General features: G+C 38.3%; 1 protein-coding gene across 11 annotated transcripts in view; it reads right to left on the bottom strand.

The window, feature by feature from the left end:
• Nucleotides 1-16,919, bottom strand: part of DNAH11 (dynein axonemal heavy chain 11) — a 296,073-nt gene that overhangs the window by 151,181 nt on the left and 127,973 nt on the right. For 9 of the 11 annotated variants that reach the window (XM_030550733.1, XM_030550734.1, XM_030550737.1 and 6 more), the window contains 4 exons: nucleotides 14,967-15,117; nucleotides 12,627-12,758; nucleotides 11,079-11,252; nucleotides 8,032-8,236 (listed from right to left, as the gene is read on the bottom strand). In XM_030550733.1, the coding sequence (XP_030406593.1) occupies nucleotides 8,032-8,236; nucleotides 11,079-11,252; nucleotides 12,627-12,758; nucleotides 14,967-15,117 (662 nt within the window). Of the gene's footprint in view, nucleotides 1-8,031; nucleotides 8,237-11,078; nucleotides 11,253-12,053; nucleotides 12,111-12,626; nucleotides 12,759-14,966; nucleotides 15,118-16,919 lie in introns of those variants that run through there. The other 2 variants (XM_030550743.1, XM_030550744.1) reach the window with 2 other exon arrangements.

Below are 16,919 nucleotides of genomic sequence, written 5' to 3'. Positions count from 1 at the left end.
GCAAATGTACTAAAAGAGTATTTTATGTTTTTATCTACCTTCTCTGTTTGTAAGCCATGAACATAAGTCAGCAAACTAAGCCAGAGTGTGATAATTCTATCATCTTCACAGCACTTATATTTCTTATGGAGAAGTAGCATCATTAACTTCTGAAGCTTAATTCACTAATATATGTAAAGTGCATTGTGATCATCTGGCTGAAGGCACCATAGAAGTACAAAATACTATTTTTCCCCTTTTACAATTAACTCTGAAGCCTGTTAAAATCAAATATCAAACACAAACTTGCTGCTGCTAAGCCACTGCACTAAAAAAGGATATAAGCAGGTTAAACCTCAGACTATGTAATTGATAGGTGAGAGAGACAAAAAAAAGAATTATGTACAAGCTGGAAAATCTAATCATTCATATACCTGATGTAAGCATAAGCAGCTTTGTAATAAAGGGAACAGAATTACCTTTTAAAATGGAAAAGCTAAATCTTGGATTTTGTGCATGCCATTTTTAATAAATACACTGCACAGCAAAATGAGTTTAGAAATCTACGGTAATTCACCTGATTTGAGCAACATCCCCTAAGGAGATAGGCACCTTAGTCCTTTTGTCAATCTCACCCTAACTGCCACTTTAGGTGCCTAAATCACAGAATCAGGCTTCACTGGAATTCACAAAGCCCCCACTCAGCTGCTCCTAAATCTTGAAGGTGCCTAACTTGTTTCTCATGCTTGCTGTCTCTCTGGGCCAATGATTCTTTCATTATTTATCCACATAGGAACAGCTTCACCATTCTGAGGTGGGGAGGGGAAAGAAAAAGAATGACTCTGTGGTGATTCCAGGACAGCATCACAGCCATGGAGGTAAATGTTATGAGGAAGCTCCTCCCCCACCCCCAAACCCTTGGCTTCTTGTTAAAACTGCACGGGTGCCTAATGCCAAGAAAGAGTCTTAGCAGCTGAAAATCCCAAGTGGAGGGAGGCAGTTTGGACTTAAACAACGAGGAGTCCTTATGGTACCTTAGAGACTAACAAATTTATTTGGACATAAGCTTTCCTGAGTCAGAGGGGGCATGGCATAGCACACATCCCTAAGCTTGGCATCTCCCTTATGCAATTTTAGGTGCAACTGGCTTAGCATGCTGGCTTTTGTGAATCCCATCTGAGTTGCCCATCTCTCCTCATTCTTTGTATAAGGAGCCAGGCACCAAACTCAAACTTTGTGAATCCCAGTGATTTTCTAGACAAATCCCAGCAATATTTACCGGGCTTAAGTTTCTTTGTGAATCTAGTCCATAGTGTCATTACTGATTAGCTTTCCAAAGCACTTGGAGAACCATTCGTATATCCTGAACAGTTCTGGTTTCACACCCTTACATGATGAATGGATCAGGACTATTAAAATAATCTTCTGAATTTTAAGAACATACTAACGTTGTAATGTATTCATAGAAAACATGAAAACAGTGAAATATGTTTGTTAATAATTGGCACATATAGCAGTGTAATCACTAATGTAGTTTAATTTTTCCCAAGACGAATAGCAAACAATGATTACAAAACTTTTTCAGTGCACACAAGCATGAATGACAAGTTTCATACAAAAGCACTTCAGAAAACAATCAGGACAGCTCTTTTCTTAATGAAGAACATTAGGCTGATTATATGCACAAATCAGATCATTGCCCATGCAAATGATCAGAATTAGCCATTTTCACAAGCAATTACTTGATTTATATGTACAGTTGTGGTAAATGTGTGTGCACTTCATTTGTTTGAAAATGTGACTGAAAAAGCACATACTTGATGTTTGAGAGTTATTGTTTTTTCACTTGGATTGTAAGGTTCATCAGAGCAAATGAGAATGAATAGGATTAGCTACTCTAATTCCTTATTTAATGGGTTGTACTGTTCCTTCATTTGCATTGGGCTGTGCAGTATCTCTGGATTAGAGCAGAGAGCAAAATGTAAGGGTTGGCATTGGACTTTTTACAAAAAATTCTACCAGGTTTTTAGGATTGCCTGCAAGCAAGTGGAAATAAACTATATTTGTACAGGAACACATCAATGCAATGTACCTATGTGTGGATGCTTGATATTACTGTGATTCTGACTTATATTAGTTCATTTTGTTTCTTAAATAGCCTGAAAAAAAATCCCCTCACAAATAAGTCACGTGTTGCAGTTTCCAGCAGGAGATGGTGCATCATGGTGTTAGCTTGCTTAGGTTCTTGGAATAGGGAAGAAGTGCCTCATGTCTGTCAACAATGACTCTTCTAGCCAATTCAGGTAATGTGCTAATGGGATCCCAAGGGAATCCCATGTAGTAAGCTCAGCTAGAAGGACGGCTGCTGAGCATGGAGGAGAGATGTAAACAAATAACAACGGAGGTTCATTGAAGGATAAGTCAGAGATGCAGAAGAATCTCAGAACCTTTGTAGCTATATAATCATGGGATTGGGAAAAGTCTGCTGTAATTGTGATGCCTCTGGCCTTCTGCTCCAAAACCTTTTGAAAGAAAAGGTCTGCAAGGGAAAAATTTCAGCATACTTCCCTACTTTATCTGCCTTTCAGCTGACATTTTTTCAATGTTGCTTAAGGGATTTGGATGCCCAGGTCCCATTAAAATGAGTGGAAACTAGATGTTCCAATTCCCTAGGCAGCTTTGAAAAATATTTATTTCCAGCAACTGTATGGTCTGGGACCATAAATAATTGTTTGCAATAGTAATACAAGACAGATACATAATGAATTAAAGTAAATCTCTGCAATGCATTGTATGTGAAAGAACGCAGCTTTAAACAAGACCAGAAATCACACAAGAGGCAGTAACATTCTAGGCTAGGTGACAGAATTGGTTGCAAAAAGAATCACAGCTGGTTGCAAAAAGGATCACATGCTGTTGAAAAGGAAGGTAAACTTGTTTCCATATCTGTCATGTGATACTCCAATAGCTGAGAAAAAGAGAACAGGAGTACTTGTGGCACCTTAGAGACTAACAAATTTATTTCAGCATAAGCTTTTGTGGGCTACAGCCACTTCTTCGGATGCATAGAATAGAACACACAGACAGAGGGTATTTATACATACAGAGAACATGAAAAGGTGGAAGTACCCATACCAACTAAGAGGCCAATCAATTGACATGAGCTAGCAGCAGCAGGAGAAAAAAAAACTTTTGAAGTGATTAATCAAGATGACCCATAGAAGGTGTGAGAACTTAACATGGGGAAATAGATTCAATTAGTGTAATGACCCAACCATTCCCAGTCTCTGTTTAAACCTAAGTTAATTGTATCTAATTTTCATATTAATTCAAGTTCAGCAGTCTCTCTTTGGAGTCTGTTTTTGAAGTTTTGCAAAATTGCCACCTTCAAGTGTTCTCCCACTGTTTTTTGAATGTTATGATTCCTGATGTCAGATTTGTGTCCATTTATTCTTTTGCATAGAGACTGCCCGGTTTGGTCAATGTACATGGCAGAGGGGCATTGCTGGCACATGATGGCATATATCATGTTGGTAGATGTGCAGGTGAACGAGCCCCTGATGGCGTGGCTGATGTGGTTAGGTCCTATGATGGTGTCACTTGAATAGATATGTGGACAGAGCTGGCATCGGGCTTTGTTGCAAGGATAGGTTCCTGGGCTAGTGTTTATGTTGTATGGTGTGCGGTTGCTGGTGAGTATTTGCTTCAGGTTGGGAGGCTGTCTGTAAGTGAGGACTGGTCTGTCTCCCAAGATCTGTGAGAGTGAGGGATCATCTTTCAGGATAGGTTGTAGATCTCTGATGATGTGCTGGAGAGGTTTTAGTTGGGGGCTGAAGGTGACAGCTAGTGGCGTTCTGTTATTTTCTTTGTTGGGCCTGCCCTGTAGTAGGTGGCTTCTGGGTACTCTTCTGGCTGTATCAATCTGTTTTTTCACTTCAGCTGGTGGGTACTGTAGAGATCTTAATGCTTAATAGAGATCTTGTAGATGTTTATCTCTGTCTGAGGGATTGGAGCAAATGCGGTTGTATCTTAGAGCTTTGCTGTAGACAATGGATTGTGTGGTGTGTCCTGGATGGAAGCTGGAGGCATGTAGATAAGTATAGCTGTCAGTGAGTTTCTGATATAGGGTGGTGTTTAGTGACCATCGCTTATTAGCACAGTAGTGTCTAGGAAATGGACCACTTGTCCGGATTGGTCTAGGCTGAGGTTGATGGCGGGATGGAAATTGTTAAAATCATGGTGGAATTCCTCGAGGGCTTCTTTTCCATGGGTCCAGATGATGAAGATGTCATCAGTGTAGCACAAGTAGAGTAGTGGCTTTAGGGGACGGGAGCTAAGGAAGCATTGTTCTAAGTCAGCCATAAAGATGTTGGCATACTGTGGGGCCAGCGGGTACCCATAGCAGTGTCGCTGACTTGAAGGTAGATTAGCTGTGTGAGTGAAGTTGATTGTCCCTTAATTTAATTATGAGGGGTTACTGTTAGAGCATTTTCAGTAAGGGGCACTTGGTTTTCGAACAGGACTGGAGATAGAAGAGCTCTAGATAAGCCATGGAAGTGCTTGTTTATTTTACATTCCTTTTTTAAAATTCCTAAAAACAAGACTGATACTTGTTTTAAAATGGTTATTTAAAATCTGAAGGCATCTGCCTAGTTTATAATGAACTTTTATAGGTCCAAATTCCTTTAAGTTTATACAAGACAGGAGTTTTAATTTAATGACAACACCTATTGATGCAGACTAACTGCTGTGGTATTAATGACTGGTTTGGAAACTCACCAAATAAGCACTTGTGACTTTGACTAAGTATTTGGTTTACTTAAGTTTCCCCACGCAAAGAATACATAGCCTTCAGCAACAGTTGCCTGGGAGTTCCTGTCATCTGAATCTATTTACAAAGGAAAGTGTTATGCCTGTGTGCTTCAGTACCTTGTTCATGGTTTTCTGCTGCAAATGGGAAACAAATCCCAATGAGATAAAGATATCTGATCCTTTGTGGGGCAGATCCTCCATTAGAGAAGCTATGGGGGGACGAGGAGGGAAGAAATCAAATCTCTCCATCCTGCTCTTTGCGAAAAGTACATTCATCCATCCTAGGGTTCGATGTTAACTTGCATTTAAGACTATTTCAGAGAACAGTAAAGTAAGAGACAAGGTTAACTGAAAAATAACTCAGTTGTTTAGCTGGCTTTAGTATAGAAGTATTCAACAGAAGCCAGGAAAAAAACTGGGTAAAATCAATGAGAAAATATTAGAGCTGTGGATTAATCACAGTTAACTCATGTGATTAACGCAAAAAAATTAACTGTGATTAGTCACACTGTTAAACAATAGAATACCAATTGAAATTTAATATTTTTGATGTTTTTCTACACTTTCAAATATATTGATTTCTATTACCGAATACAAAGTGTACAGTGCTCACTTTATATTATTTTTTATTACAAATATATGCACTGTAAAAATGATAAACAAAAGAAATAGTATTTTTAAGTTCACCTCATACAAGTACTGTAGTGCAATCTCTCTATTGTGAAAGTGTAACTTACAAATGTAGATTTTTTTTTGTTACAAGCTGCACTCGAAAACAAAACAATACAAACTTCAGAACCTACAAGTCCACTCAGCCCTACTTCTTATTTAGCCAGTTGCTAAGACAAACAAGTTTGTTTACATTTACAGGAGATACTGCTGACTGCTTCTTATTTACAATGTCACCTGAAAGTGAGAACAGGCATTAGCATGGCGCTTTTGTAGCTGGCACTGCATGGTATTTACATGCCAGATATGGTAAATGTTCATATGCCCCTTCACGCTTCGGCCACCATTCCAGACGATGCTTCTATGTTGATGATGCCTGTTAAAATTAAATGCGTTAATTAAATTTGTGACTGAACTCCTTTGGGGAAGAACTGTATGTCTCCTGTTCTGTTTTACTCACATTCTGCCTTTTATTTCATGTTATAGCAGTCTTGGATGATGTTTGTTTTAAGAACACTTTCACAGCAGATTTGAAAAAAATGCAAAGAAGGTACCAATGTGAGATTTCTAAGGATAAATATGGCACCCGACCCAAGATTTAAGAATCTGAAGTGCCTTCCAAAATCTGAGAGGGACAAGGTGTGGAGAATGCTTTCAGATGTCTTAAAGAAGCAATACTCTGATGCAGAAACTACAGAACCTGAACCACCAAAAAAAAAAAATAAAATAAAAAGCTAAAAAAACTCCAACCTTCTCCTGGTGCCATCTGACTCAGATGATGAAAATGAACAAGCGGTGGTCTGGTCTGCTCTCCTTTGGATCATTATCGAGCAGAACTCATCATCAGCATGGACGCTTGTCTTCTGGAATGGTGGCTGAAGCATGAAGGGACATACGAATCTTTCGCGCATGAGGCACGTACATATCTGATGCTGGCTACAACAACGCCACGTAAACATCTGTTCCCACTTTCAGGTGACATTGTAAACAAGACATGGGCAGCATTATGTCCTGCAAATTGAAACCATACTTGTTTGTCTGAGAGACTGGCTGAAGTAGGACTGAGTGGACTTGTAGGATCTAAAGTTTTACAAATGTTTTATTTTTGAATGCAGTTATTTTTTTGTACATAATTCTACATTTATAAGTCCAACTTCCATGATAAAGAGATTGCACTACAGTACTTATATGAGGGGAATTGAAAAGCACTATTTCTTTGTTTTTTACAGTGCAAATATTTGTAACAAAATAAATATAAAGTGAGCACTGTACATTTTGTACTCTGTATTGTAATTGAAATCAATATATTTGAAAATATAAAAAACATCTAAAATATTTAAATATATGGTATTCTATTATTGTTTAGCAGTGCAATTAAATTTTTTTAATCACTTGACAGCCTTAGAAAATATATTCAGTGGAGGTTTTTAAGACCCTAGTGATAATCCGAGCCATTGGCAGTAACAGACAGTGCATAAAATTTTCACTGAAAGTCTAGATTAGGCGACTTTGACATTTTTAAAATTTTTTCCCCATTGATTCTAATGTTGATGAAGTTTCCAAAAGAGGGAAAAAAAACATTTTTTTATCTTACTGTGAAATTATAAGAATTATAATTCTTTTCACAGCTTTGTACATAGTGACTAAGACTGCTCATCTCTTTCCTAAGTAATTATATCAATACAGTTCATGCTTTCTGTAAAAGGAGGAGGGCTACAAGTGGCATATCCATTTATAGCATTTCTCTCTCTTGGAATAGGAAGAAGAAATGGGCAGAGATGGTCAACTTTCTAAAGATTGTCTGATTTCTCCTGTTCATCAGCCAGAACAATTGTCATAAAGCTGAGCATTGCGAAGGCTTTAGGGAATTAATTTTATATTTGCATTTGCTAACTTTTAAAGAAAATATTCAAACATTAATTGTTGCTCTTCAGGACTCATATGTTTTAACTCTAAAGATCCATTCTAATGGCATTCTATGTCATGAAAGACTGGTGCCACTCAGTGTTGCAATGTGAGATCAAACTACTGGACACACATTTTTAATGTATCTTTTCAAAATTCTTTTCTCTTTCTACCTTCTCTACAACCACAAATATTTCACTGCAATGTTATTGAGTGATCATTTGAAGCAATAGTACTAGAAAATTTTTCCTAATGAATCTCTATCTGTAAAATACTGACCACTCTCAATGCCATAGAAATGGAATCCTATTACTTGGACAACTTCTATAGTTTTGGCTTCACTAAGCAATTATTTGAAGTGGCATATCTACATTAGGCCTTCTGAGGAGCTAAATCACTTAATAACATATACATACATACATACATACACACACACACACACACACACTCGTATATATAAGTTTTAACATCCCATTACTTATCCTGTAATACATAATTCAAGAAAGACATTTTGGTTTGACAAAACACAGACTACTGTACCAGGCAGGCACTTTGTAGGTATGCAGTATCTTAACAATCATACAGGCACCATTGGTCGAATTCTGGTCTCTGCCACCAAAAGAATAATCCAGGTTTCTTATATCATAATATTTATGAGAGACTTACTTTGTAGCACCGATGACGTAGTATAGTAGTTGAAGGGAACATTAGACACCATGTAATCATCGGGGAAAGCAGCAAGTCTATCCCCTACAAATACTGTTTTTCCTACTCCTGCATTTCCAACAAGCATGACTGGTTTGCCTCTCTCCAGCAGCAGATCAGTAAAGTATCTGAGACGTGTGGTCTCAGATGTGTGAACAAGGACTGCCTGAAAAATCGAGAGAGAGAAGCAGCAACAGTTTTTACTCCTTGCTTAAGTTAATACAACACAAGTGTTGGTTTTTTTTTTTAAATATTATGGAGCTATCTGGTAGTGGCCCCAGATATATAGCTTGGGTGGAATTTTAAAAACATGCTTAAAGTGGGACATATCTTTCCGTTTTTCTCTAAGGATACATCTATACTACCCGCCAATCCGGTGAGTAGTGATCTATCTATCGAGGTTCGATTTATCATGTCCAGTATAAATGCAATAAAATCAATCCCCAATTGTGCTGCTGTCGATTCCGGAACTCCACCGCAGCGAGAGGCAGAAGCGGAGTCGACGGGGGAGCAGCAGCAGTTGACGTGCCGCCGTCCTCGTGGCCAGGTAAATCGACCTAAGATAAGCCAACTTCAGCTACGCGTGTATCTTAGGTCGACCCCTCCACCCGCCGCCCAGTGTAGACCTAGCCTAAATGTAAGCAGATTATTGATGTGAAATTTTACACAGGGTTAATTTTTATGTCCTTTGAATGTTCTGAATATTTTATTTCTTTTCATAATTTTTAATAGGAAGTCTTTGAAATTGGACTCTAGAAGAAATCTAGCCAATTTTTTTTTAAACACTATCTACACAAAAATTAGCAGAAAGGTTAATGTTGAATAGATCTAGTGCAATGGTTAGGAGTTTTTAATTTGGATTTATATTAATGTTTGGCTTTTGTTCATCATAACAAAGATAATGTTCCATTGGTTGCCAACGGATAAGCTTTCTGCACCATGAGCCCATAAAATCTTCTCTGCCAGATAAAACCTTTTTTCCTCTCCAGAAGGTCTGCTTTTCTGTCAGATTCTATCCTACAACAAAGAAGATGTGTGTGGCTGCTAATAGATTAAAATGTTTTTCATCAGCAGCTGCACACTTCTATTTCCTCACATGTTCACTCTGCCTCATAATACTCCTACTCTCATTTAAGCATTTAAAAAACCCTAGGAAATTAATACACACAAAATTGTCGAGATTCATTTCAGATAGCTACACATTTAACATATCTGATACAAAACCACGCAAAATAAGGAAATTAAAAGGTGACATAACTAGTAGCACATTCTTTCTACTCCTTCACCCTTTACCATAAACATAGCTACTGTATACCACAAACCACCCACCACAACCTTTTTAGGAACACCAGCTTTCTATCACAGTCTTAATCAAACATACTGCTTCCCACCACACCAACTATCCATAGCTATTAGTGTGGAGAGAAGATAGTTGATGAAAGAAACGTGCAGAAAGTTGGAGAGGAGAAGAGTTAATGTTGTGATGGATGGTAGTTATGAGTCTGCCACTATTACAGAATCACAGAACTGTAAGGCTGGAAGAGACCTCAAGAGGTCATCAAGACTAGCCCCCTGCAGTGAGGCAGGACCTATTGCACCTATACCGTTCCTGACAGGTGTTTGTCTAACTTGTTCTTAAATACCTCCTATGACGGAGATTCCCCCACCTCACTTGGCAGCCTATTACAGAGCTTAACTATCCTCATAATTAAAAAGGGTTTCAGGAAATCTAATCTAAATCTCCCTATTGCATATTAAGTCCATTACTTTTTGCCCTACCTTCAGCAGATATGGAGAACAATTTATCACTATCCTCTAATAACAGCCCTTAACATATTTGAAGACTGTTATTAGGACTCTGCTCGCTCTTCTTTTCTCAAGACTAAACATAACTTATTTTTTAGCCTTTTCTCATAGATCAGGTTTTCTAAACCTTTAATCATTTTTGTTAGTTTCTTCTGGATTCTCTCCAATTTGTTCACATCTTTCTTAAAGTGTGGCATCCAGTACTGGACACAGTACTCCAGCTGAGGCCTCACCAGCACTGAGTAGAGTGAGTTAATTACCGATCATGCCTTATGTACAACACTCCCGTTAAACACCCCAGAATTACATTAGCCTTCTCCTTAACTGCACCACATTGCTGACTCATTCAATTTGTGACTCACTATAACCCTCAGATCCTTCTCAGCCATACTACCACTTACCTAGTTCTTCTTCATTATGTAGTTGTGCATTTTTAATTCCCTAAGTGTAGTACTTTGCACTTCTCCTATATTCAGTTGATTTCAGACCAATTCTCTAATTTGTCTAGGTCATTTGAATTCTAATTCTGTCCTCCAAAGCATGAGCAACCTCTCCCCCCATCCACACATTTTATAAAGCACACTCTCCACTCCATTATCCAAATCATTAATTAAAAATATTGAATAGTACCATACCCAGGACAGACCTTTGTGGGACCCCACTAAATACTTCTTCCCCTTCCTCCCCAACCCCAGTTTGACAGAAAATCATTGATAACTACTCTTTGAGTATGGTGCAAAGAAAGACTGTACTCGGAGTAGTTATCAATGGTTTGCTATCAAACTGGGGAAAGGAGGATTTATCTGGTGGGGATCCACAGAGGTCTGTCCTTGATCCGGTGCTATTCAATATTTTTATTAATAAACTTGGATATTGTTGGCCACTTCATTAAACTGACTTTGTGCCTCAGTTTCCTCATCTATGAAATAAAGATCATAATCACTTATTTCATGGGGCATTGTGTCAACTAATTTGTGTTTGTGCAGTGTTTTATAATGTAAAGCAGTACGTAAGTGTTGCTATTATCCCCTAGTCACTTAGATATACAAGTACGGAGCCAACAATAGAGATCTACCCAAATACTTATATTTGGAGAACATTATTTTCAGACATCTAAGAGGATATTCAAATCAATGATAAAAATAAAAAACTACAAAAAACAGTGTTCATCCATACATGCCTTCAGTACACATATATTGTACCTGTAAAGGTGTTTCTGGATCCATATCAAATTTTGGAACTTTATCAGTCCAGGGCAAGAATTTCCTAGTCTTTGGGTCAAGATAATAATCAAAAATTGTACCCTGGGATGGAAACTTCACTGCTTTCATCTCCTTGAGCCACCAGCGGCTGAATTCAGCTTGATAATTTGAAAGCTATAAAAATATTACAAAATTATTTGTTATTTAGTTCTTGAATATATTATGGTCTACTGTGTTATGTCTACAGCATGAAGTTCTTATAATGTGTAAATACAGAAGCATATAAAAAAAGATTCAGAACAAACACTGCAGGCACACATACAAATTTGATGATTGTTTATAACACTCTAATGCAGTTGTAGTAATCAAGGGCACTCAAACAGTGTTTAATTCAGGGCATATGGACCTTCTGGCTGAAGTGACTGATGCTAGCCTGGTGTCACTCTTTTAAAGGCTGAAATCAGGAGCCCTCCAGATTAAACCCACCTGCCTTCCCCATTCTCCACCTCGCTGCCAAAAAGTAAGCAGTTAAGTGTAGGTCAAATTTAAATAGTGATGAAATTAGAGGGCTGTTTTTCTTTATTATCCAGGAATAACTTTCCAGGGACAGGCTGAAAGAATTCTAAAGAGCCCCAAGACCCCTCTAGGTGTTGAGGTCAGTCTCTTCTTCCATGGAAAGATTTTTCTCCAGGCTTCTGATGGACAGCCTCGATAATAGCTGTTATCAGTGCAGCTGGGGCACTTCCTGCTTCTTAATGTCTATGTGAGTTCCTCCTTTACCTCTTGGACATTATAACCCCCATCACACATCCACGGGGAGTACACCTTATTTATATTAAAATGTAGCCAATTCAGTCATGTTAATCTTTAATACAGAGGTCTGGCTGGGCAGAAATTACAGAACCCAGCAGACATCTTGATAAAAAAAGTCTTCTAAATGCCTGTTGAGGATATTATCCAACAGAGGATTCCTACCCACAGCATGTGATGGAGCCTCACAAAAGGTCTCAGGAATGGTCTCAATTAGGAAGGATGTATCATGATGTACTGGAAAGTGTACTCCACTCACATAGTGCTCCCTTGCAGGTATCAGTCATTGCACTCTATGAATGCAGTTTATGCTCCTGGCAAGTGCAGATAATGGTGCTAGCCTCCTACGTGCTGGGAGAAAATTGTAAGCTGAGCCATAGTCATGTGCCACCAGAGCTAAGTCAATAAGAGAGAAGTGCCTGTCTCACCCTTACAAAGAGAACAGTCTTTGGGGAAGGGACAGTCTTTCTGTACTGTTTGTACAGTCCCTAGCACAATGGGATCTCGGTCCACGACTGAGGCTCCTAGGCGCTACAATACCAAATAATAAATAAGGGCTGTTCTGACCTTCAGATGCTTCATGCCTGCCTCAGATACAGCATTTGCAGGAGCACCCAGGGGACAGTGCATCTCTGCACTCCCCAACCACCACTGCTGGCTGAAGAGGTACAATTTAGCCCAATACTTCTTAAATGCATAACAATATAATTTGGTTGTGTAAACTGCTCTCTAGCTTACCTGATCTTGAAAGAGTGCACCACCAAAAGCCCAAACACAGGCGAAGACAAAGTAGATCTCATAGAGCTCTCTTGGGCAGTCAGGAGACACATTTTCAGGGGTCAGCAAACAATCCAACAGAGAACAAAGAGTCTTAAAAAAAAAAAAAAAGAAAGAAAGAAAGGTGGTGAAGAGCATGATCTTTGAATCCTTGCTCCTGAGGGTGCTGATGGTGACTCAGTCACAGGGGCAACATGATGTACTGAGCTGAAGACTAAGTATCCTGCAAGGATGACTATATAATGCAAGAAAAGGAGGCTGGCATTTAAAGAAGGAAAAACGAGAAACCACAGTGACAAGTTTGTTAGGCTAATTTTACCATTGAGAACTGTGCTGTCTGCTGTATCTTCCTCTCCACTTGTACATTAAACCAAACTAAGTAACACTCTGGCTCTACGCAAGAATTCAAGAGTCGGTCACTCAATACCTTCCTCCGTATGAATAAACCCTACTTAAATGCAAGTACTGCAAATTAAATACACCAAAATAAAAATAGCTTCCACAAGAGCAAACATCAAAAGGCTGTTCCCATAAAAATAGAAATTTCCATAAGTTCTTTTAAACTTCTAAAATGACTACTCAGATTATATATTACTGTATTTTTAATTCATAACATCTTTTCATTTTAGTTTCTTTCTGACACAGAATTTGCTGCATGGTATTTCTGCTTGTAATACTTTTTCCTGTCTACACTATTTGTACAAAATTGTAAAAAACAACTCAGAATCTCTGAATAGAATAAAAGAAATTTTAGTAGGTTATCCACACTGCCCTTTACTCTGCCATCATTGAAAGATGTTTTATTCCATGCCTTTGAAAGGAAAGAGTTAAGAACAGCCCATGTGGGACAGGACAGACCCTCTTTGCTGGAAACAATGGGTAAATCTAAAAACTCTTATTAAGCATTCAGACTATAGAGAAATAATTCATGTTAAGGAAAATTTTCCAATTTATTCCTAAAGATAAATTGATCAACATAACAATCACATAACAAAAATACATAAATATTGTATAACTCATGATTTTTGCAGAATAATTTCAAGTTAACCATGCAATCAACTTACTATTGCATGCAGAAAGATTACCTTAAAACAACATTAAGGTTACAAACAGATCTGTGCAGAGAATGGAAGTTCCATTTCGGGAAGGATTTCAAGATTTGGCTTCGTTCCAAATTGGAATGAAAACCAAACATTTTGAAATTCTCTGCAAAAGAAAATTCCAAACGTTCTCATTTTGTGTCAAAACATTTCATTTGGGCAAAATTAGAATACATAATACAAACACATTTTGCAGATGAAAACCAGTTTCAAAATGAAAAATTGAAACATTTAGTTATAAAAATGTCAAAATAAACTGTTTTGACATTCATTGTCAGGACTTCTTTTTTTTCTGTCTTTCTTCCAAAACAAAATTTTGGCCAAGTATATCAATTTTAATAGAACCATATATACCTATGGAATGTGGTTCTGTCAAAATTTCTCCACCCAGCTTTACAAAAGATACAATGAAGCATTTGAAATTCAGAAAATGACAAAGTGCAGGTGTATATGTTAGGATGCAGTCTTATTATATGATCACACTCTTCTTTTTCCTCCACATGAGCCCTGCTTCATGATCATTTAAAACATTCAGAGTTGTAAAGATGACTCACATGAAAGCTCTGTGTGCTGGCTGACTGGTGTTCAGTGTTTAGTTTTAACCTCTTCTATCATTCAATAATTGGTATCAATGCCAATATACTGGACATCAACACAATGGATTTTTCTCTCTTTATAGGTGTTGATATGGCTCCCATTACTATGGTATTTTAGCATCTCACAAAGGTGGATAAATTTAACAACACCCCTATGAGGTTGGGAACTATTATCCCCATTTTAGAGATGCAGAATGGAAGCACAGTCCGATTAAATGACTTTCCCAAGGTCACATGGGAAGTCTGTGGTAGAGGCAAGATTAGAACTCAGATGTCCTGGATCTCAGTCCAGTGTTGCAACCCCTAAATAGTTCTTGTTACAGTGGATCCCAGCAGGAGGACATCTTTGGATCACTGCCTCTTTCCCCACTCCCAGTAATGATGGAAAGAAGTGGGACTCCAAAAATGTGTCCATTTCTCACACTTATTTGTCCCGTAAAATAAATGTAGAACCTATTAACTTTACACACTTTCCAGACGCACACCTATTTTAACAGCTTGCCTTCATGTGCACCAAAAATAAGGTTGCATATTCAGGATAGATTTCAGAAATTTTGTTATCTATACTTACTGACTTACATTTTTAATATAATCCTAATGCATACCTGCACCATACTATTCTCGGGAATAGGAGTGATAGTTTTAAAGCTTGTTCTGAGCTGATCTAAGCAGGGAGGCACATATTTATCAAAGAGGATAGTTAAATTAGCTTTTTCAGATTGGTGGCTTCTTGTTTCTATCCAACTGGCAACATACCTGCAAAACACAACAGAAAGATACCAGATATTGTAGGGGAGAAGTCCAGAGAAGTTCAACACACAATTGCTTTGTTGAGATTAGAGTCAGGCCCTTGCAATTCTACACACTTGTGATGTACCTCATGTCCACACACAGCAATGCTTGGAACAGTACACAAGTGTTGCCAGCACCATAAGAACAAGAGCTGCCATACTGGGTCATACCACAGTCCATCTTTCTCAGTGTCCTGTCTCAGACAGCAGCCTTCAGGGGGACGGTTAAGAACAGGACAGTTATGAAATGATGTACCTAATCTTCCACTTGCAGCTTCTGGTAGTAAGAGGTTTATTGTCACCCAGCGCATGGGTCTGTGTCTCTGACTATCTTGGTTAATAGCCATTGATGGACCTATCCTCCATTAGCTTATCTGGTTCTTTTTTGAACCCAGTTATACTTTTGGCCATGACAACATCCCATGACAATGAGTTCCACAGGTTAGTTGTGCACTGTGTGAAAAAATACTTAATTGTTTGTATTAAACCTGCTATCTATTAATTTCATTGGCTGACCCCCGTTTTGTACTGGGTGAAAGGATAAATAAAACTTCTCTATTCACTTTTTATACACCACTCAAGTTATCATAGACCTCAACCATATCCCCTTAGTTGTTTCTTTTCTCAGCCTAATAATTTTAATCTTCTTAGCATCTCCTAGCATGGAAGCCATTCCATACTCCTGATCATCTTAGATGCCCTTTGCTGAATCTTTTTTGAGATGGGGCAATCAGACCTACACACATTATTCAAGGTGTGGGTGCACCATGGATTCATTTAGTGACACTATAATATTTCATATCTTAATTTTTTATCCCTTTCCTAGTAGTTCCTAAAATATGGTTAGCCATTTTTTCCACTGCTGTATGCTGAGCTGAAGTTTTCAGAGAACGATAGCCGGTGACTCCAAGTTCTCTTTTTTGGGTGGTAATAGCTAATTTAGAACCCTTCATTGTCTATGTACAGTTGGATTATTTTTTTCAGTGTGCAATGCTTTGCACTTATTAACATTGAATTTCATCTGCCATTTAGTTGCCCAGTCACCCAGCTTTGTGAGGTCCCTTTGTAACACCTCACTCTCTGCTTTGGACTTAACCATCTTGAATAATTTTGTGTCATCTGCTGACTTTGCTGCTTCATTGTTCCAGCTCTATTGCAGCTGCACTTGCTTGAGCAGAGCTCATTGTAACCATTGCATCCCAAGGGGCTGTTGTGGCACCTGAGCAGAGTGGCGCCCAACTATACCCTCTTTCCTTGACCACATCCTCTCCTCTAGGGAAGGCAAGGAAGAGGGTGACATAACTATGCCAGACCCAGCCAGCTTTCTGGTTGCTGTCATGCTGCTGAAACAGCACAAAGCTGCTGGAGCCAAGGCTAGGATCTGGCCTTACATTTTACAGAAGAGGCATCTGTAAATACAAATATCAAAATTTTATATGAGTCAGTTTTGTCCAAGTTACATTTAACTTATTAGAATTATTTTCAGTATTGTTCATAACATAAGACCTAATTGGAAAGAGCATAATATATCTATAGGTAGCACAGAGACACTTACTCAGCCTCTAGCTCCTACCACAACGGATAAGTAAACTTCCTTACCATGATGCTAATCAAGACATGGACCCGAGGCTGGACTAGTCATATGTTTGGAGCTACTGATAAACATTTGGGGGAAAAATCTGATTTGTCCACTGTTAATGCTTCTAAACTCACATTGAAGGATGGATGTTCAGGAATATTAACCAAATGTTCTTTAAACTGGTATGG

This window comes from Gopherus evgoodei, chromosome 2 (assembly GCF_007399415.2).
Source record: "Gopherus evgoodei ecotype Sinaloan lineage chromosome 2, rGopEvg1_v1.p, whole genome shotgun sequence".
Classification (NCBI taxonomy): domain Eukaryota; kingdom Metazoa; phylum Chordata; order Testudines; family Testudinidae; genus Gopherus; species Gopherus evgoodei.
Note: the sequence above shows the minus strand (reverse complement) of the source record. Positions and strands in the feature narration are given on the sequence as shown.